The sequence below is a fragment of the Rhagoletis pomonella genome, unplaced genomic scaffold (genome assembly GCF_013731165.1).
Source record: "Rhagoletis pomonella isolate Grant_MI unplaced genomic scaffold, Rhpom_1.0 Rhpom_scaffold_00013, whole genome shotgun sequence".
NCBI classification, from domain to species: Eukaryota; Metazoa; Arthropoda; class Insecta; order Diptera; family Tephritidae; genus Rhagoletis; species Rhagoletis pomonella.
The window spans coordinates 3,012,061-3,034,749 of NW_023458567.1; the positions used below are offsets into that span (position 1 = coordinate 3,012,061).

At 34.7% G+C, this 22,689-nt stretch overlaps 1 protein-coding gene across 1 annotated transcript in view; it reads right to left on the reverse strand.

The window, feature by feature from the left end:
* LOC118748504 (E3 ubiquitin-protein ligase ariadne-1) overlaps positions 1-4,966 on the reverse strand; it is a 38,365-nt gene extending 33,399 nt beyond the window's left edge. Inside the window, exons 1-5 of the mRNA XM_036483001.1 lie at positions 4,718-4,966; positions 2,191-3,268; positions 507-662; positions 361-417; positions 31-263 (exon numbers count right to left, since the gene is read on the reverse strand). Of these exons, the coding sequence (XP_036338894.1) occupies positions 31-263; positions 361-417; positions 507-662; positions 2,191-2,409 (665 nt within the window). The 5' untranslated portion in view covers positions 2,410-3,268; positions 4,718-4,966. The remainder of the gene's footprint in view (positions 1-30; positions 264-360; positions 418-506; positions 663-2,190; positions 3,269-4,717) is intronic.
* Positions 4,967-22,689: the final 17,723 nt, after the last annotated feature.

Consider the following 22,689-nt stretch of genomic DNA (forward strand, 5'->3'; position numbering starts at 1 on the left):
ATTGCATACGTACAGTCGACGGACGGACACCAACGCAACAGCTGATTGCATTCGACAAAACTATTTGTGATCAATTGCTGGTATTTCACTTTGACACGCGGATCCACTAGTTTGGTGACAGTTACGTCGTCGACTAAAATATCACAGCCGTGCGCGGCGCACGAGATGGATTGACCGAGACCTTCGGTGACGATCTTTGTGGTTAAATACTCACGCCAGCAGGCCAAACAAAAGCGATGGCCACACTCCAGACCAGTCATACTCTGTAGCGAGGCGAGAGAACGAAAAAATAAATGAAGTGATAGAAAGAGTGATAAACCAAATTCGGTAAGTAGTTGAGTTTAAAATTCATTTACTTACATCTGGTGACAATAATGAGAAGCAAATTTCGCATTCTTCGACGGGGTTTTTGTTCACCTGCAAGAAAAGACAGGAAAGGAAGAAAATATTTTGGCATGAGTGGATTTCTTCCCATTGTCAAAATGATTGTGTTCATAAAACCTTACCTTGAGTCGACTTGGATTGGCGGCTTTGTTGAAAGGATTGATGACATGTGCGCCCTTGAAAAATTCCTCTGTATTACCGTCAAAATATTTCTCCAACAACTTTTCCTTATCCCATTTGTAATGATTAAGCAGTATGCGGATTATTGTGGGCGGCAGCTGAAATGAATTAAAATAAATAGTTGAAAAGCTTGTGACTAATAGGGTAAAACGAGAAAAAAAGAGTTCGTGCCTACAACAGGCGGGACGTTACTAAGTTTAATTTTTGGCATAGAAATGGCACTTCAGCAGCATTCTCTAAAGGGCACAAATCTTCTTAATTGGAGTCCAATTGTACAGAAGATAACCAAATGGGAGTATTTGAAAACCCTTCTTTCCAATCGATTTTCTAACAGCTGATATTCAATGCCAAGTTATGCAATTAAAAAATGCATTCATGTACGAAAATTGCATGAACAGCACAAAAATTGGCAGCACAAAGGGCTAAACTGACGTCAAAGAGACTATTTATAGCCGAGAGAGCAGTACCAACAGCTGCGTCTTAGTGCAGCGGGCAAAGGAAAAAATGCAAATCATTGCAATTTCTGTGTAAAAAGATGTGTTGGTGTGGATTCATATTTTTACCCCTTGCAATTGTCAACTTATTTACAACACAACAACAATTTGTTGTTTTGTAAACAAACTCGGCTTTCACCTCCACCACAAAATAGGCAAAGCAAAATTAATAATGAGTAACAAACAAACAAAACCACTGGGACACGGTAGAAGATCAATAAAATAAATATGAGACTAAAATTGAAATGCATTGGATGTACAAATGTATGTATATTAAAAAGTCGCGTGAGAAAATAACCACTGATTGTAGGTATGCATAATTTTTGTTTAAATCCGCTTCAATAATATGCCTACATACATACATAGGTACATGTAATGTATTAAATAGGTCAGCAGAGCTGTTGTATGTATGTACATAGATACGTAAGTGCGTCTGTTGCATATTTCGTAACAACTCTTGACGGACACATTTGCAAATCTCGGCCTGTTTTTTTATCTCACCCCATTTTTTGTGATTTTATTTTTTTTATTTTTTGTTGTCGCGTATAGCCTTCGCTGGTGTGGGAGGATTGGTAGCAAAAACAATGAAAGTAACTAATACACATGAATGTAAGTAGGTTTGTATGCTCTTACATTCACAAGAAAGGTATCGCATATGTATATACCAATGAAAGGACGCAAGCTGCTGTGATAGCAACAAAATTTGTTATATCATCCCACTGTAGCCACCACACTTAAGTGGAATTGGCAACCTTCAACGTGAAGGTCGCGAATTTACAAAATATAGCAAGACTTTTTAAGGAACAACTAACGCCCAAACAGCAACATAAAATCATTAGGAGCAACACTATGAACGCAAGCGGAAGGAAGAAAGTGCTAACACACTTTATGACTAACATGCAATCCGCTGGCAATTAGAAGTGATGCCGCAGGGACGTATGTACATATATACAAAATATATTAAAAAAATAATAATAGTAATCAAAAAATTTGGCATACATTCATAAAGGCCCTCTAAGACGTTTTTTATTGAGGCACTCCCAAGATTTTCTCAGCTTATTTGCCATAGGTATAGTAGCGCAGTAGCTACAAATCGATAACAAACTTATATTGACATAATTTGCTTAATTACCTTGAGCACATTGTTGACCTCATCGATTATTTCGCGCTGATGCAGTACTATTTCGTCTGTCGTAAGCACTTCATACTGATATTCCTCTGTTTCCATTTGACGATCATGTGAAGAGGGTATATCGACTTCCATGCCAAAATCTTCATCGCCCTCGTCTCCGGATGATACATTGCCAGAGTCGACATTCTCCATCTCGTACGAATCCTCGTCCGACTCCATGTTACGTGATTACTATGTCCGGTTTTGTTTATTTCAGTTCAATTGCTGCCTGCTAAATACGCTTTCACGGCTATATTTCCAATAGCAATGCAGCACAGCTCTTTTGGGTTATCGCCCTTATCAGTTGGCCTAACGCGATGTTTCCAAATAGCAGCAAATTTTGGTTGTTTGATTTATGGGCAAATGAAATTTTAACCAGCAAATAGTATCAAGAAAACAGTGTAATCATGTAATCATATGCACTGTATTCCCCAGCAGCTTGCTTGGTGACTAATAAAAAAGGTTTTAATTCACTTTTATATTTTGCTTTTCGCTACGTTTGCAGCAGCTAATTTATCACCTATAGGCCGCTTTTAGCACCTTCACTAGCTTAGTATATGAACAGCTTACGACGCGATTTAATGTATGCTATGCGCTCTGCCTACCTCCCCAATCACCCACTCCTTTGTTTCGTTTGGCGTGTCTTCAGTTACTCTGCTTTGACACTTCCCAACGACTTTGTAAATAGCAGTAGCAGCAGCGATGTCAATGAAGCGACGGTGGCGGTGACAGTGGCGATGCCTATGACGATAACGCCGTTGATATCAAATCGCCTGTTCCTTTCTTTTTGGGTTCAACAAAGATCGTGACCAGTAGCCTATAAGTAACAGCGTATATGACGCTGCTCCAATTATTTATTTATTTGCTTCGTTGATTGGAGTTGTCGTGCTACTTTTCCAAGTTTTAAGCTTGCTTCGCTAGTTTACTTGCTGCACTACAAATACAAATCGGTTTTTCTGGCTTTCTTTATATCGGGGAAGCTTTTGTGACATTCGCCTCGTTAGTACTCCCTTCCTCTTTATATTCAAAAATTTGTGTTCTGGTTTAGAGAAAAAATAAGAAAAATTCAGAATTAAAACGTTTTGAAAATTTTGTGCACACCAAAATTTTTCAATTCTTTGAGATAATCAAAAAATCAGAAAATTAGAAAAAGAAGCAGAGCAAAGATAAGACGAAACAAAAATGGATGTGAAAGGAAAAAAGTTCAAGGCTACTGCGGTGTTGCTGTTATTCGATTTGTTTTTTGCTATACGTGTGCTCAATTCGATCCAAAATACACTCAAATTTTATTGCAAATCAACAGCACATTTTTGTTGTTAGCGCCTGCATGGTTTTAATCCTTTATTCACGCTTTTCAACAACAATTTTTTGCAACCAAATTAAATATTAATAGTTTTTGCACGAAAAATATATCGCAGTAATTTTGCAATTTTATATGCTGATCAAATTAACCAACAATAGAAACTAAAACAAATCTTGGACGTATTTTTATTTGTTTGCATCGCTCGCGAATCGACCATGAATTCAATGGGAAAATTTGTGACCAGCACAAAGGCAAAACTCATTAAATGAAAATGAAAACAAAAAACATCAAGTAAACAGAGATAACAGCAAACGAGTAAACACAGAGATTAGCGTTTTGTTTCGCTGCTTCGAAGGAAACAGATAGTTGTGCGCATATAGGTTAGAGTAGTACCGCTCTACAGTGAGATGCAATGTGAAACTGAAAATTGACAAACGAGCGTTGCCGTATTGTCATTAGTGTGACAATGATCATGAAAATGTCGACTATGGCGAGTCTGGCAAGTCGGCACGTCCAATTGGGCACAATTTTTGTTGTATTTATTTTATTTCAGCTTCGTACATTGATTTGCTGTTTTCTATTTTGGTGTCATTAAACTTTTTTGACCGCAGTTATTTACTTTTGTTGAATTCCCGACTTATCACACTGCCGTACTAATCTACTTTGATTTTAGCACTACACATATCTTTTGTTAACAACATCCTAACAATTACGATTATTCATTGCCCTTTCAAGGTACACCCCCCAACAAGTGATTACAAAAACGTAATTACGATTTTCCTCCAATTCGAACCGTACGAACGACAACGCGTTGTGCATTGCACTCGCATTAAACTTCGTCAATTTCTTTGTCTGCTGGCTGTGGGCTTGCAGCTGTCGTATTGCTTTGTTTTCCTCCTTTCTTGCTGTTAGTTGGCTACCATTGCACTAAAAATCTTTAATATGTAATTTTTCTTTCTCTATTTTTTATTTCTTCAAAATAAGACCACATCCACACGACGTCAGCTTCGTACCACTTTACACACATAAATGCATTACGTCAAATGGCGAACAGAATGCAACTTATGTGCGCTGCAAAGAGTGAATTACTCAATGAATTCTCCGCCCCAATATGTAGCAAAATTATAGCACAAAACCCTTCAACAGCACTTAACAAGTAACGATTTTCCATGGACACTTGGATACCTTGTAAAAGTGTTTCGCCCCAATAACTGCGCGTTAAGCACCCGATATGTGTCTCACGCCACTTCACAATTACCGAACATATCAAAACGCAAGCATTTAACTTCAAAATGCAGTGAGGCAGTACCGTTTTTACTAATTAACGAAATGTACTTTTCTCACAACAATTTATCAGCCTTAAATTCAATAAAACACTAAACACACGAACTTTTCTAAAAACGCAGCTAGGAAATGAAAATGACAGTCGAATACACACACACGCACATGCAATGGCAAGTCGGAGCAAATCGGTCTACCTTTTCTAATTCGTTATAAATTGGAATATGAAAGTGAAAAAAGGAAGACACAATTGCAATACACAGCGTTGCCAGCTCCAAGGCATTAAATGCGTACATTTACAATGCTGCTGTTCCATTCTTAAATAATAAAAGCAGATGATCGTCATGATGTGTGAGAAAGAGACGAGTGAGGAGCTCAGGCACAGGGTTGCATGTTGCGCGAAGTGTATGTTCAAGCAGTGGTGAAATTACAAAATTTCAAATGTTGCATTCACTTTAAAAAGTGGTGAACATAATTTTAATAAAAAAAAATTTTAATAAAAGCGGTAAGCTTTGGCAAATAATTTCTTTACTGATTAATATTTAATTTTAAGTTTTTATATTTCATTAAGATTTAATTTCACGTACGATTTTTATGGCACCAAATGTAGAAATTGCTTCAACATGTAGGGAATATATGGGCGCTTCCATATGATGGTCTATCGAGTCCTAAGGATGGCAGCGATTAATCACATGATTAAATTAATCGATTATTTTCGTCCAATTTGCGATTTAATTGTATCGTAGTTTTGTGTTTCATTATTCTATTATTAATCGATTAATTGAAGATTAATCGTAAACATATTTTCTAGAAATATGAATAGGCGCCTATTTCATAAAACAACAGTGATAATTTTGTAACGACGGGCATTTTCCATGTTGTCAGAGAAAATGCGACAGTTTGATCGGTGGTTTGTTTCATAAAAACAATTGTCACCACCTCTTAAATTCTATTGAAAAAGTGACAAATTGTCGTTATTAGTAGCGTTCTTGTACGCGATAGTTTGTACCAGTTTGTACTAACCATCACGTTTTGGTGTTCTTATACCCAAAAAACTTGTAAGAAGGGGCAAGTGAGAAAAACAGCTGATCGCATGTTGCTGGGTGGAATTAAAACTAATAAAAGAAATGTTTATGAGGTTTTCATAGTTGAAATTCACAAAAAAAAAAAACCTATTTAAATATAATATATATTGTTTTAATAGGAACTAGCTGCGAATAAACAACAAATTAATCAGCTGTTCGTAAAACTTGCAAATTATTACTGGTTTTGCGTTCTTGCTCTTTGAGCTATGAGAGCGAATTCTCAGAAATTAAGTTACTGGAGAATTACTGGCAAGTTACTGGATAATTTGTAAAAGAACACAACTATTGTCGCCAGCCATATGAAATTTATATGTTAATCATATGAAATAATTGCATTTGCATTATTTTAGTTTTAAGAAATATTCAAATTATTGAAAAGTAATGAAATGCGCGCAATTACCATATAAAAATAAATTTATTCTATTTGGTTTTGTCGCCATTGTCGCGACAATTTTGCCAGAGTGACAGTTTCCAGCACAATTGTCGACAATATTCCATATTATCACTGTCGTTTTCCAAAAATTTTCACAGTTGCCTACAAGCGTATATGAAACAGGAAAAATGTCGCCGACAATTCTGGCAGTAAAAATCAAATCAAAGCCACGTACAATTAAGCATGAGTACCTGCGGCGTACTTTGTCTGACACTGTTTAATCCCTGCATGGCAAAACTCAATCCGGCGTCAGATGGAGTCAACTTGGTGAGCTACATTGTTGATTAGACGATCATGGCTCATGGATCCAGTTTTTTACAGCCACAAACGTTGAGATCTCTGTCGCAAAATTCTCCACACTTTTCACCATCTGGATCAATGAGATTGGGCTCGAACTAGGTCGATAGCGCCAAAATACCGACGGTCAACCACCCCAAAATCCTAGGAGTGACGTTTTACAGCCTATTCTCAGCGCACGTCACAGCCACTTGTAACAAACTGCGAACCTCAAAAAAAGTCCCCAAGTCGCTATATGGCGGTACCTGGGGAGTCGACAAGGAGACCCTGCTCACAATTTATGGAGCAATCGGCCGGTCGAAGGCAAACTACGCAGCGCCAGTATGGTCGGCAGGACCGAGCGACATGCAGTGGAGTACAAACCTGATGGAACGCAGCTCTAGGTAAGGCCACAGGCTGCTACCTCATGTCGTTCGAGTATCGCCTACACGAAGAAGTTGCTGGGGGTGAAAGAAGGCAACATCATGTTATCGAAGTAATTCCTCGTGAGATGTCATCGCAGGATCCACCCCAACAATGCTGTTTCGAAATATCCTTTCGACGCAGTGCGGCACAAAGCGGCGCTCAACAATCTTCACAGCGATGCAGCCAGGAGGATTCTCAGCATTCCTAAGGATAACATCGTCCTAGGTGGTCAACTGCTGGCCATCAACACCGAAGAAGCAGAACTGCCGAGAGAGATCAGGTGCACCGTAGCATAACTGAATTTAGGGTGGTGCCACAAGCGCTACAGCTAACTCTCTCTCTCTGCTGAACTCAAAAGTGGCAAACACCTGTACAGCATACGAGAAAAGTCCACACGACACCCAACACCTCTTCGCATCACCCTCCAACCCGACGACCAGGATGCCGGAAGTCTTATGGACTGCGCCCATCGACGTCGTCTACTTCCTTGGCCTCAATCTTGCGGAGTCGGGGGGTGAAAATTACGAAAATCCGGGGGGTTGAGCAGTGCTGCTGCAACAGTAATAAGAGCTTCAGTTGCCTCGAGAGACTCAAATTGAAACGCAAGTTATATATGTTTATGCTTTCGGTTATATTCTACTGGGGTAAATTCGATCCACATGCATAAAAACCTTTTTTAATCGAGTAAGTAACTCTACTCGAGTTGAATATACACATTTTTTCTATATCGGTAGAAATCCTAACACGGTTTGAAATTTGTACAAAAACGATTTTAGAAGTGTCAGCCAGGGTTGCATTGGCTCTTATATAACTCGAGTTGAAAATTGACCGTTTATGCTTGTTGGCTCTACTCGACTTGAATATAACCGAGTACATATTTATAGACAGGGTATGTCCGGCTTGTGAAAGCAAAAAAGGGCGTTTCCTGGCCTTATAACTTTCGATTTTTCGATGTTTTTAAAAAATGCTCGCTGTTAATGGAAAATTGAGAAAAATAATCAACAGATCGATTTCAGTAATTAATTTATATAAAAATATTGGTCATCTCCGCATCGACTTTAAAATTCAAAGTATGTTAGGCGGTTTAATTGCTACTCTCATGCAATATTATTTAAATACATATGTATATATACATTCGTACCCTTTTGTACTTTCGCGAAATTGTTGCATTTTTATATTCTCTTTAAGTACTTAGTTATACATTTTCTTTTGTCGTTTTGTTCGTCGTTGGCACTTTTGCAAATTTTGTATAAAACAAAAAAAAAAAAACGAATCACTGATTTATTACAACTCAAGCGACGGACCCTGTTTTGTAATTTAACAAAGCGCAGCGATAGCGAGAAACGTAATGAAAACAACAACAAATAGATTCATATATTCAATGACAGCGGCAAACGTACATATGTAGTTTGCCGTAAAAAAAAACGCTCGAAATGCACAAGGTCAAGATTTATATAACCTTGATTGATTCAAATATTTACAAACAAACGTACATAAATATAGTACATGAATACATACACTGTATGCATGCAGATACATATGTACATACATACAAACACACAAAGCACCTACTTAGATAGATACTTACATACATATCTACACATGCATTCACCGCTAATAGCCCCCTTTGGCTACGACCAACATTCAGGGACGATAAGATTAATTACAGGTGAATTTGCTTATAGTGAAATATTTTTGTTTATACATACATACACATGCATTTAAGCTCATAATAAGCACATATGCAAGCGTAAATGCGCAAAACCGCTATTCGCTACTCGCGATCATGCCAAATACACCTTTCGTATTAATAAATATTAATAACAGAAATTCAAAAAAAAAAAAGAAAATTAAAACCGAAACGAAAATAGGGGGGAAAACGGGAAAAAATACCCAAGCTTTACATACAGTGAGTAACTTTTATATGCGGTTTTCTTGATATTCTTCTACACTCAGAAAAAAGCATTTCCTTAAATCAAGAGAACAGTATCCTCATTATCGAGTTATTGTTTTTTCCTTAATATTACGAAAAACTTACTCAATTTCAGAGATTTTTCCTTAATTTAAAAATAGGGCGTCATTAATTTGAAGAAGTAAATTTACTCAATATAAGTAATAATTTCATCAATATAAGTGATAATTTTCTTTAATTAATTTTGAGTTTTGTCAGTGCTGTTAAGATAAAGTTAATTGTGCTACTATTGCTTTAGGTTCTGAGAACGCCGGTTGGAGGTGGTTTGAGTAAGGTAAGTCAATTATTTCAATTTAAATATAAAATAAAATATAAATTGTAAAATAAATTTCATATATGGAAAAACTTAATTACTCAAATAACATAAAAAATAAATTAAAAAAATTTATTTTAAAAAAAAAAATTAAAAAAAAAAAAAAAAAAAAAAAAAAAATAAAAATAAAATTTCCTGCTATGGGACTCGAACCTGTCGGCCATTGCCACTGTTTGAGCGCCGCGAGCAAAATGCCATACTATTCCTATCACGGGGATGAAATGTGGCAAGTAAATTTTTCCTAAAAACTAAAGAATTTTGTTTTCCTTAAACTGAGTCAAATCGTTTACTCATAGTAAGGCAGCCATGTCATTGGAGCCATTTTAAAGTAATATTTCCTTAGAATAATATACTTTTTTCCTAGCAACAAGGAATGTTTTTTCTGAGTGTAGTTTAAAACTGCACATAATTGTAATTTTCTCATCTGATTGCTTTAATTTTTGTCTCAATATGTTAAATAAATATCCTTATTCTCAATATTCCCGGTGAAAACGAGATTTTAAGTACACAGGGATATAAAGCACCCCTAATGATAACATGTTCCCCTTCAACTGATTAGTATTTTATCAAATATTCAAGTGAATTTTTTTTTAATAAAAACCGTTTAAAGAAAAATTCGTAAGTCATTTTCTCCATGTTTCACCAACAAAAAAAATTATGTATATTTCAAGATAATTATATTTTAAACTATAATGGTATTCAATATTTACCATCCGTCATCAACCGTGTCCGACCTTTTATTTAAGGCGCGATTTTGTACTATATAAAATTTAAAGTTTTTCTGAAGATGATTTTTTGAAATTAATTTTTTCAGCCAGTTTCGCGTAAGATACATGATTATATTTTAATTCAATAGCATTTTTTTACTTAAGAATTATAAATACAAAGTTAAAAAACCTAATATATCTCAATACTAAGTGACTGTAATAAATATTTTTCAAATTAAACACATTTCTTCAATCTCAGGCGCCATATTGGGTCGTTCATTTTGTTTTTTGTTATTTTGATTTCAGATTCGAAAAACTCTTAAATAATATACTAAGCCATTCTTATTATTATTTAAAAAAAAATATTGTGTTTAAGATTTTAAGAGCCATATTTTTTTTGTTATTTTGACTTCAGATTCAAGTTCGGCGACCTCAAAAACCCCTGTATACCTTTTTGGGTTTTTTGTTTCGTTTCGTTTTTCAACCATATCATTTTAAAAGTGAATTACCGTACCATTAAAGGAAATGCATGCCATAAACTGTATATAATCTGAGAGAAGTGCAATGTTTATAATTTACGTTCAAAAATTTAGTATAAAAGTTATAATTATAAAAAAAAAATGAATATTACAGCTACTCACTGTACATACAAATGAGTGAAATTGTTAAAGCAAAGCTGATTAGTAAAATGTAAAATGGCGCAAAACCGCAGCAGAAGCAGCAAATTTTATTGTTGATATTTTAGTAAAAGTAGCAACAACAGCAAATCAAAACCGCACATCTATGTACTCGCATACACATTAATATAGCAAACCGAAAAAAAACGCGACAATAAAAATAAAATTATACACCAACAACAAGCAACTACTAGACACAACGGGAAAGTACCCTGACGGAAACAAGTGATTCTTTTTAAATCAACTAATTGAAAGACTACTTTAAAACAACTGCAAGGAGTAAATGTTTCGAATTTTGATACTCTTTTTACTCAAAAAAAAAAACAAGTTGTGTCTTGGAAGTATGAAAAAGCATCTGTGAAGTGCAGAACGTAAGCGTATTCAAAAGAAACATACTGACTTTAAAATTGTTTAAACCAAATTCATTTTAAAGTAGTTAAAATTAAATGCAGAATAGGACAGTCGACTTGCTGCTTGCACACAATTCAAACTGAATATATGAAAGCACATTTACATGTCTGGCTATAGCTGAGCGTGCAGAGGTGCTTGCTGTTACTTCTTAGCTTCCAGAAGGTCCAGGTTCGAGTCCCAACAGAGGCGTATTCAAACGAAACATACTGACTTTGAAGTTGTTTAAGCCAAATGCATTCCAAAGTAGTAGAAAATACATGCAGGAAAAGGCAATTGACTGCTTCCTAGGACCGCGCCATGTTAAATAAATGAGTTCGTTGCAAGGTACATTGAACAGGTAGTATCAGTAGAGCAGCTGATTTGATTTATTTTCAAATTATTTGGTCTCGAAAATGTCAAATATTTTTAATTTTTTCTCACGAAAATTATAAGTTGTTAAAATCCATTTGCTTGTGAAACCTTTTTCCATACAAAACAAGCGATTGAATAGCAGCTTTTGGAACGTTCGCCCAACTCGGCAGCACGACCGCTGATTACTGGGCCTTACAAAGGATGGATCAATGCTTCGAGAAGCAAACAAATTTACTAGGAAAGAAAGTTGCATCAATTTTTATTTTTTCCAATTTAAATTTTTTATTTTTTATAATTTTTTGTATTTCACATGGCACGCTTTGATTTAGAAGAAAAAATTCTGAACAGTTGTTGACACTTTCGATACCAGAAGCAACAACAAAATACACGCAAATGTTGTTTTTGCTCTACTGATACTACCTGTTTAATGTGCCTTGGTTCGTTGCATGTAAAAAAGTGAGAATTTCAATTAGTTATCATTGAAGATAAAGTAGTTTATAAATTACTTTCAAACTAATTAAATTTCCGGCAGGGTAGCGACAACGCAACAAAAGCAAACAGAAGAAAATCAAACAAAGCGACGACTTGGCTGACCTCTAAAATTACAAATGCAAAGAAGAAACTTAAATAAAACAAAAACGAAATACCAAAGATATATTTACTATACAATAAATTTACACAATAGAAATTGAAAAACAACAAAAAAGGCACAATAACAAACTAGAAACAATAAACAGAAGGAAAACAAGGAAAGTAAACAACTTCCGGTGGTCAATTAATTCAGCGCGCAGTGTAGTGTGTGGGGCATATGAGCGGATGGGAGCAACGTAAAGTGGATGGGGTGGTGGGAAAGAAATAAAGGAGAATAACTTAACTTCTTCTTATTTGGCGCACGCCAATCGTTTCTCTTCTGTACCAACTGACGGTAATTGGAAATGCAAAGTGAAGGCAAATCCTTTTCCACTTGGTATTTTCATCGCAATGGGGGCTTCCCTCTTCCTCTGCTACCAGCAGCGGGTTCCGAGTTGAATACTTTCAACATTTCTGTTCATTCCTAGGATATGGTGGAGCCAGAGCGGCCACAGCTCAGAGAGCTATTTCCCCATTCTGTCGGAGCTGGTGATTTTGCTCAACGTCATTTTACACAACCAAGTCTGTTTCGCGAGGATACGAATTAATACATCGCGGCATAAAGGCAACTTCTTTTCGTGCTGTCGAAAGCGGATTTGAAATCGACAAATATATGGTGTGTATCGATCCTATTCTCGATGGTCTTCCAAGAGTTGGCGAATTGTAAATACCTGATCGGTAGGGGATTTTCCAGGTCTAAAGCCACACTGATAAGTTCCAATCAGTTCGTTGACGGTGGGCTTCAATCGTTCACACAATACGCTCGACCTTGTAACCTATGCTGAGAAGCCTGATCCCGCGGAAGTTGGCGCGTATGGCGGGGGGTCAACTTTCTTGTAGATTGGGCAGAGCACATTTAAATTCCAGTCGTCGGGCATGCGTTCTCCTCACCAAATTCCGCCAAGAGTTGAGGCATTTACCTTATCAGCTCCTCGCCACCGTACCTCGTCATAGTCAGGCGGTGGGACATTGACTCCACCGTCATCGACTGCGGCCTCGGGTTCGTCTTCTCCGCTACTTGCAGTACTGCTACCATTCAGTAGGGTGGAACGTTCGCACTGGTCTTTCAATCCCGAAGCATTTTAACAACACCGTGATTTCGGGATGCAAAATCCCGGTATTCCAAGATTTTTCGGGATTTCGACTTCATCACAACTTTTTGCATTTTACAATAGGTTCGCCTTTTTCAATCCACACGGATTTATTGTCACCACATTTGTTCTTACGAGAGCATAATGCCCCTTAGTAAGAGAGTACATAATTTGATGTTTAAATATTTTGATAGTATTCTAAATATCTATATTACTTGTCAAAAACATTTACTCATATTTGCAGATATCATTTGCCAAAAAACACCAACAAAGTACAAAATATTTGAACAAGTACAGTTATTCAGGCTGGTCCCGAAATTCACTTCCAACTGCAAATGGCTCAAGTTTACTTTGAATCTAAATTTTAGTGTTGTGTATTTCTCGTATTTGATGTTAAATTAATTATTTTTTTAATTTTCAACATCTCTTTCATTCTCTAAATGAATCAGTAAAAATCTCGGGATCCTGGAGCTGTAATCCCATGGAAAAGTGTGCGGGATCCCGGAATCCCGGGATTGAATGCCCTAGTATGTACGTATGTATGTATGCACTATTATAATGTATCAGCTTTAGTTAACTTCCGCATTCATACAGCCAGCTTCCCTCTGCCATCCAAGCGCTTTATCACTCGATTAAATACTTAAATGTGTATGTACATGCATGCAGACATACATATGTGCATTTTAAACAAATATGCAGAGATATAGCATTACTATCTAGGCAAGTATGAGTGTAAGAGTAAGGAAACGATTTACAGATAGGAATTATCAGAACAAAACTCACCAACTTTGTAGTTTAAATGCAATGCAAATTTAGTTTATATGGATATATAGATATGTAAGTATGTATGTATGCACGAGTACATACATTCTATACGAACGTTTAGGCGCTTATCACTTGTACGTGTCAAAAAAATTAGCAGAATTAATATTTAATTTTTAGTTTGTATAAGCAAAGCGCTAAATAAGCATTTTTGGAATGCCTCTCACATTCTACTGTAAGTGAAATTAAACTACACTTCCGGCAAAAAGTTTTGGCACAGCAAATTTTTCACAATTCAAAACATTTTTTACAAAAACCTTAAAAATATAATTTCTAACTTTGTGCAAAACTCACGAAAGTTCAGTAAATTTTCATGCAAGTTTTTTTCAGATTTTTTAGAATTTTATGCAGATTTGTAGCCCAATCAATTTTTTATCATAAAGTTTTAAGTAGCTAGGAATTGACGTTTATTTTTGGCAATTTTTTTCACGCAGTCTCTTCCATACAAAAAAAAAATTCCGAAAATACTTTATGTGGATAAAATGCAAAACACTTTCAACAAAAAAAAAACTTAAAAATCAGTACGATTTTTGACTATCTCCGAACTAGCATTTTTTTGTACTAGAATTTAATGGGCTGCAAAACTGCATACCCAAAAAATTCTAAAAAATGTGATTAGAAGGTTGAAAATTTGCATGAAAATTTGCTGAATTTTCGCGAGTTCTGCACAAAGTTTAGGAACTATATTTTTATGTTTTTTGTTGTAGAATGAACCATATTTTTATAAAAAATTGGCGGAAAAATATTAGAAAAAAAATTGTTGCATATATTGTGAAAAGTTTGCTGTGTCAATACTTTTTGCCGGCAGTGTATGTATGTACGTAAATACCATTTTTGCGCTCATATCTTCTTACATAGTACAATTAACACAAATACTGGCAAATTTTATATTTTTTTTTTGCTTTTAGTAGTTGAACACGTTGTTTGATAAAATATCGATGAAAGCTTATATGAAAACACGATTTATTCTTATTTGGGTTCTCGATAATTTGTCAATCGATCCTAAAAAGGGAAATTATTGAAATTACTGAAATTCGATTTGAGAGATTTATATCCGGGGTGTTAGATATTTTCTATATATTTTATAAAGTAGTCTCAGTTTTTACAGATTAGCGATTTTAAGCGTGTCTTTGTTGTTGGTCGCAAGGGAGCATTCGAAACAATTAAAATTTATTTCAATGGAAATATTTTTACCATCAAAAGATCCTTCTGGAGATGTTCGGTTAGATAAATCTTAGTCTGCAATTTACTTTTACCAAAAACAGCCGCTAGGATGCGCTTTGATGCAAAAAAAATGGCAAAACATTGTTTAGGAACATTTAGTCTGTTCGATAACCTGGTAATAATTATTGATTCAGGGCAACACTGATTTTGGTGCGGCAAATGTTAAAGCCTTTTTTGATAGAATTTTTGGTGCTGATTAAGAAGAATAAAGTTTAAATCAGCTCCAGATTTTGAGAAAAACGAGGCCAAAGTGTCAAAAAATTGCATTTTTTGCAATATTTGAGAAGCCCTAGAGCAAAGAAAGAAAAGGTGACAGAACCTTCCACTTAGGCTTAACTTAAAGCTACTCTCGACTACTATCCCTGAAAATATCATCCCTGCACCTTCATAATCATAACTGCGTGGGAGCATTGAAGAGGCATCGCCCTGAAAGTAGCAGTAACTTTTTCCGCCAAACTCGTCTTCAATTAGAATAGTGACTAGTGAGTAGTGAAAGACTACGCGACGATGACGATCGGCATCCAATATCCCCAAAGAATATATGTATCTACACATGAATGTATGTATGCATGTACTTATTTTTGTATGTATGTATATATGCACAAATGAAAAATACATGTTTTACGTAGAATTCTTAAAGCTCAAACAGTCAACGACGTAACGTAGACGTAGGTTGACGCAGAAACGATCTACATTATGGGATTCGCGTGTTAACGAAAACTCACCACCGCATGGCGGTGACGTGGCCGTTGCTTCTCTCTCTCTCTATCAACAGTAAATTTGAAATGCTGCTACGTACGTCAACCTACGTTTACGCTACGTCGTTGACTAACTGCGCTTTTACCTGTAAAGTATGAACATACTAAGTACATATAGCCAGCCATTCGCAACAACTAACCGGTTGATTTTCTCCTTTTCACTCATTTCCTACTGCATTCCAATAATTGTTCCACGAAATTCACTCTGCCTGCATCCCTCAGCACTTCACATCGCCTTCAACCAGACGTAACGTCAAAGCAATCAGCTCGTCGTTAGTATGCCGGCAGACGAATGGGCGAGTAACAACCACTTTAATGTAAAGAAACCAGCTGAGAGGCCCCGTTTAATACACCATCGTCATTCGAACATCACCGGGCTTGTGCACGCGTTGTTGTTCTTTTGTTCTTTTTATTGCATTTTATTTTTCATTTCCGTCATTTAAGCGTGATGCTTCAGTTTTTTTCCTGTTTTTCTTTTTCTTTGTTATTTTTTCCTGCTCGACGTACGACGTAGCTGGCATTGGCTTGCGTAACATGCTTTCTGCTTTTCCTTCACTTGCCGCCACAACAACCCTTCCATGTGGACATACTAAATGCATACAACGCAGCGCAGCTGGCCGAATGTTCGCCCTTTTGATGCGCTTATTGACCCGCGTCAGGCGTAGGCGCTGCAACCTTCGATTTTGTGCTGTAAATACAACCAATTGCTTGATTAAACAGCGAAATAATTGCTATTTTTTCTATAAAATTATGCACGATTTTTTTTTTTATCTTAACCTCTTACGACTTTCCACAGTTGGTTCAATATATGCTTCTTTTGATGTTGCCACACAGCTCTATCAAAAAGATTCGTTTTCTTCCCCCTTCCATCATTGACATCAAAGTACATACATACACACATATGTACGAATTGAACTCTGAGCGTTCCGAAATTGTATAAATTGCTTGATTAAATTTCAGGTTCTCAAAAATGCGTACATACCAAGGTAGGTATGTACATATATTCGTAGGCGGTGGTGATTGTTAAGATTCTATTTATGTATGTACATAGATACATATACATATATGTACACTGGCGATCAAAAATGAGTGCATGGAGATTTCTGTTAAATATTTGCAATTTTTTCAAGTTAATTTTTTTTTAGTATTTTTTATAACAATATGCTTTATGTTTTAACCAAAACCACAACTTTTCCTCAAAATTTTGAAATTTTAAAAAGATTTGAGTATGCAGTTACAGGCCTATGAAATTCTAGTAAAACAAGTCAAACTTTAAGCGTGTAAAATATCGCGTTGATTATATCTTTTATTTTTTTGCTGACGGCCTTTTGCACATAAACATGAATTTCTTAAAGAAAAATATACACAAGACTGTTTGCAAAAAATTTAAAAAACCAACGCTAGTTTTTTATATTGCGCTTGTTATACGAAAAAAACCGTCAGCAAAAAAAATATAAAAAACAACAAGATTTTTTAGCAGATTAAGTGCCATTTTCACAGTGGGGAGTTACCTAAAATTCGGCAATTAAGTATACATTTTTGTACTGAAAACATATACAGTATTGGCCAATACAATAGCACCCCCATTTCAAAATGATATTGTTTGCCACTCATGTTTATTTATTTATTTTTAAGAATTTTCAATTAAAATACAGTTCATTCTCTCACAAAACTCACATAAACTCAAGTTTAAAACTTTTTAAAAGACCGCAAAAAAGTGCAACAAATTTTCACCCAAATTTCAAACTTTTTTCTCAGAAGCGGTAGAATTTTTTTGAATACACAGTTTTATAGCCCATTCAATTTTAGTCTAATAATGTGCAAGTTTCGAGTGGCTAAAAATTATCGTTGATTTTTTAGAATTTTTTCCGCTCAGGATGTTGCGGGTTTCTGCCATATAAAAATAAATTGTGTTTAGTCCATATATGGAAGCAAATGAGACAAAAAAATTCTAAAAAATCAACGGTAATCTTTAGCGACTTGAAACTTGCACATTATTGGACAAAATTGAATGCGCTATAAAACTGTGTACTCAAAAAATTCTAGAGCTTCTGAGAAAAAAGTTTGAAATTTAAGGGAAAGTTTGTTGCACTTTTTTGCGGTCTTTTAAAAAGTTTAAAACATTGGTTTATATGGGTTTTGTTAGCGAATGAACTGTATTTTAATTGAAAATTCTTAAAAACAAATAATTAAACATAAGTGGCAAACAATATCGCTTTGAAAGGGGGGTGCTATAGATATGTCCAATACTGTATGTAGTTCAACTGCCGAAAGAGAGTTAACTCATCACTGTAAAAACGACCCTAAAAAGATCAAAATTGTGATGGAAATTTTTGAATTTTTCTAAATTGTGTGTTTGCATGCTTGACTTGCGTGGTTTTAGTTTAAGGTTGAACCATGTTTAAAAAAACAACAACAACAAAATTTTTAACCTGAAAAACATTTCAAATATTTAGCAAAAATAACCGTGCACCAAGGCATAAGAGGTAGCATATGAGCAAAAACAACATTTACGTGTATGTACTTTGCTGTTGCTTCTGGTATCTAAAGTGCCAAAAAATAGTACGTATACTTTTTTAGATATCATTGCGATGTGAAATATAAAAACAAAACTTTAAAATTGGAGCGACTTTCTTTCTTTATAAATTTGTTTCATTCCAGAAGCACCGCTAGACGCTCTGCAGGGGCTAATAATAAGCGTTTATGCTCCTGAGCTAAGCAAACGTTCCAAAGGTTGGTTTTCAATCGCTTCTTTTTTAAATATTTACATGCAAACACATTTTGCCAATTAAGAATTTTTGTCAAAAAAATTAACAATATGTATTTGACAATTTAGAGACCAAATAATTTGAAAAAAGTCAAATCAGCTGCTCTACTGATACTACCTGTTTAATATGCCCTGCCATGCACTCAGTTTTGATCGCCAATGTACATATGTGCATGTGTATGTATGGTTTTTGGATTTAAGATTGAATAAATGCTTTCTCCGATATCCAGGTTCATATGAATCACATATCGGTTCAGCTGAAAATAAATATAAAAAAGTACACATGTAGATACATACACACCAATGTATTAATAGATTTAAAGCTTAAATAAAACAGACGTTGGCATTGTTGAGACGAATGATGTCTATATCATCGAAATATATCTGTGTGATTTAGCTCTGCAGTTCTTCTTAGCTTATTCAGCATCAGATTCCGAATTTGGGTATTGAAGGGCGGTCCTTCTCAATTCTGACGGAGCTGCGTCACATTGCAAAACGTCAGTTTACACAGCTGCTAGGCGTGTTAGTTAGACGGGGATATACCACATTCCGACATGGCGGCTTCTTTTCGTGCTATCGCAGGCGACTTTAAAATCAATAGACAGTGTGAACCCATAAGGCCCATATTTCAAAGACCTTAAAAAACGTTTCAGCAGTAGGGTTCGAAATTTCAGACTTTGGTATCGATACTGAGTACTCGTTCTGGCATCGAGCTCATGGTATCGATACTCTAAAAGTATCAGGGAAAAAGTATCGATACTACTCAGTATCGAACTCATTAAACTACGTTTTTTTAAGATACTAAAATTATTTTATTTTTCAGTCGTATATCTAGTTATTTCCTGAAATTAAAATAATACAAATTTTAAATATTTGATTTTTTTTTACTGCAAAACTTTCTTTCATGTAAGAAGTAATTTTAACGTTAAATTTACATACATACATATATAAATATACTTTCACGAATTTCAAATTTTATTAAGATTTTTTGTAAACTTTTTGGGCGTCCATTTTTGTAGCCTATTCAATTTTAGTGTAATAAAGTGCAAGTTTGAATTAAAAGTCAACGGTAAGAGGCTACACGTAAAGTTGAATAGGTTACAAAACTGCATACCCAAAAGGTTTCTAAAAATTCTGCATTTTCGTGAACTTTGCGTAAAGTTTTATGGCCTTATTCATAAAAAATTAAAAAAGGTTTATAAACTAAAAAATGTGTGAAAATGTTATTTTATTAAGCTCTTTTAACCTACTTTATTTTTTATGAATAAGACCATTAAACTTTGACTTATTTGGTTTATGTTATGCAACAGACTACACGAAATTTCAGTTTATTTTAAGTGGTGGACAAAATTGAATGATAGTAATCCATATAAGCAAAGAAAATTGGGTTGCCAATCGAAGAAAAAATTTAAAGTGTGCTTTTTAAAAATTTTTCGATACTACGAGTACTTTGCAAAGTATCGAGTAAAATCACCAAATAAGGTATCGAGTATTAAAGTACTCATTTTTATACCCTCAGTATCGATGCTTACTCAATATCGATAGTATCGGTCGAATCCTATTCAGCAGTTCTTGATTTATAAATGGCGTAACTAACCTGACTTGATTTTATACATACTTATATGTATATATAAGGATATACATGCGTGTATATGTACGTACATATGTACATATTTATTCAAGCATACTCAACTACGTACAATATATGTATGTATGTATATTAGGCTCTTTTTCAAATGCCTCTTAAAACTCAATGGTGTTTCATGCGATAATTCTTTTATGTATCCCAAATAAAACAGAAAAAGGTTCTTCACTGCGGCGGAAAAATCTATGAGACGTTATACACTTAGGTATTTTTTTATGCGGTATTTTTTGTGGTATTTTTTTTTTTGTTTTTGTTTAAAATATCTACAAACAGAATTCTATTTATTTAAATAATGTTCAGTTCTACATGGATTAATAAGTGTTGAAGTGAAGAAATAAATTGTTTTGTTTTGCTTAATATTGCCTCAGTGGATTTTTTTTACATGGAGTATATGAATTCATGCGGTTTTCTGAAAATGCTGGAACACATCCCCTGTTTTTGTATGAAAGTAAAGAACTTTGTTATGCGGTTACGCATATACCGCATAAAAAAAAGACCTAAGTGTACTCACACACAGACCCACTTACATACATACATATGTACATATTTTCGATCACACTTTTATGTATTTCATTTTGATTTATATGTACCTTATTTATTTCTCGATTATACGAACTTCGTCTTCTGGTAAAGTATGAGCGAGATAGCACATAACCTCACATAAAATTTTTGTGTGTACTTACTGTACATACAAGTTTTTAGAAATATCATATTTCGTCGTTGTAAGTACAAATAAAACTTCTCTAAAACTTTTTTGAGAAGCGCTGCATGATTATTGCACCCCTTTAGCCCTGTACTGACATTTTTACAAAAAAGAAAAAACCATTCTTTAACAAAATGCATTTGTGTATGAATGTGTAGTAACAAAGTTTATTTATATATGTACATATATGTATATGCAAGTATATACGTACATCTTATGCAGGTGTTTGTATATACATAGGTACATACATATATATATATATGTACATATAGTGCTTTCTTTCCCTACTCACATATGTACATACATACTTACATACCTACTTATGTCAACACATAAATTTGCTTTATTATTTGGGTGTATTTGTAATCCCATTAGTACATATTGGCCTTTCGCCCTCCCTCTTCCAACAACTACAGCACACAAGTGGCGCACAGTGGGCTAAAACTGAAATTTAATGTTCGTAATAATTATGTATGAAGTAAACTTTTTATTTATTTATTTATTTATTTATTTATTTATTTAATATTTTGCAATAGATTAATCAAATGTAGTCATTTAGCAAGAGGTTAATACTGAAATAGAGATAACTAAGGCATTTTGAAATGTATGTATGTCGTTTTCCGCTTTTACATCAAATGACCCAAAATCAAATACAAATTAAAAAATCATGATAAGTCTCTTCCAAATCTCATCAGCGTTCATTTCAAAAAACAAATAAATAAATACAATCGGACAATATCTGTGGCCCGTAGTTGATTATGAACAGTACATTTCCGTTTCAGAAAAAATTAGGGTATGCAGTTTTATAGCCTATTAAATTTTAGTATACTAAAGTTCAAGCTTCAAGTGGTTTGGTTTTTGTTGTATTTCGAACACACAAATTGAAAAAAATTTTATTTCTTGTGCAATTTTTTCTCGTTTTGGGAGAATCCTATAATTGTTTGCAATTATTTTTTATTTTGTTACATTCATTAACAGGAGCAGGAGAATCGATTTCCCTTAAAATTGCTACTTTCTCTGCACTTTGCACTAAAAAATTCAATAAAAGAAATTTAAATTAAAAATAAAAATCGGGCTTGACAAGCTAAATTTCATCAAAAAAAAAAAAATTAAATCGGTCAATATCTGTGACCTGTAGCCGTTTATGAACTCTACATTTCAATTTCATACCACTGTACGGCATTGCCACCCGTAGTCGGACAACACTGACGAAGAAAAAAGTCCTATGTGCTTACGTTTTGTATATGTTCGTATGTTTGTATATGAAAAATAAGAAATACCACACTAAGTACGAAGCTGCAAACGAGCGCGCACGAAGCTTAGCCGAGTGCATATGAAATGCTTTCGGCCCATTGGTGTGTATACCAAGTACGAGTACATAGCTGGGTTTGCAAAACGGTATACCGAGTCGCCACCTACATACCTTATCTATAGTTGGAAATAAAGATGTACTTATGTATATTTGTATGCGCATTAGGGTGACCCAAAAAAAAATTAAGTCGGAATTTGAATGCTCTCACTCCCTAGGATTGTTCTATATCAAAAAAATAGACAACTATTTTTTATTTTGAAATCAAAAAATACT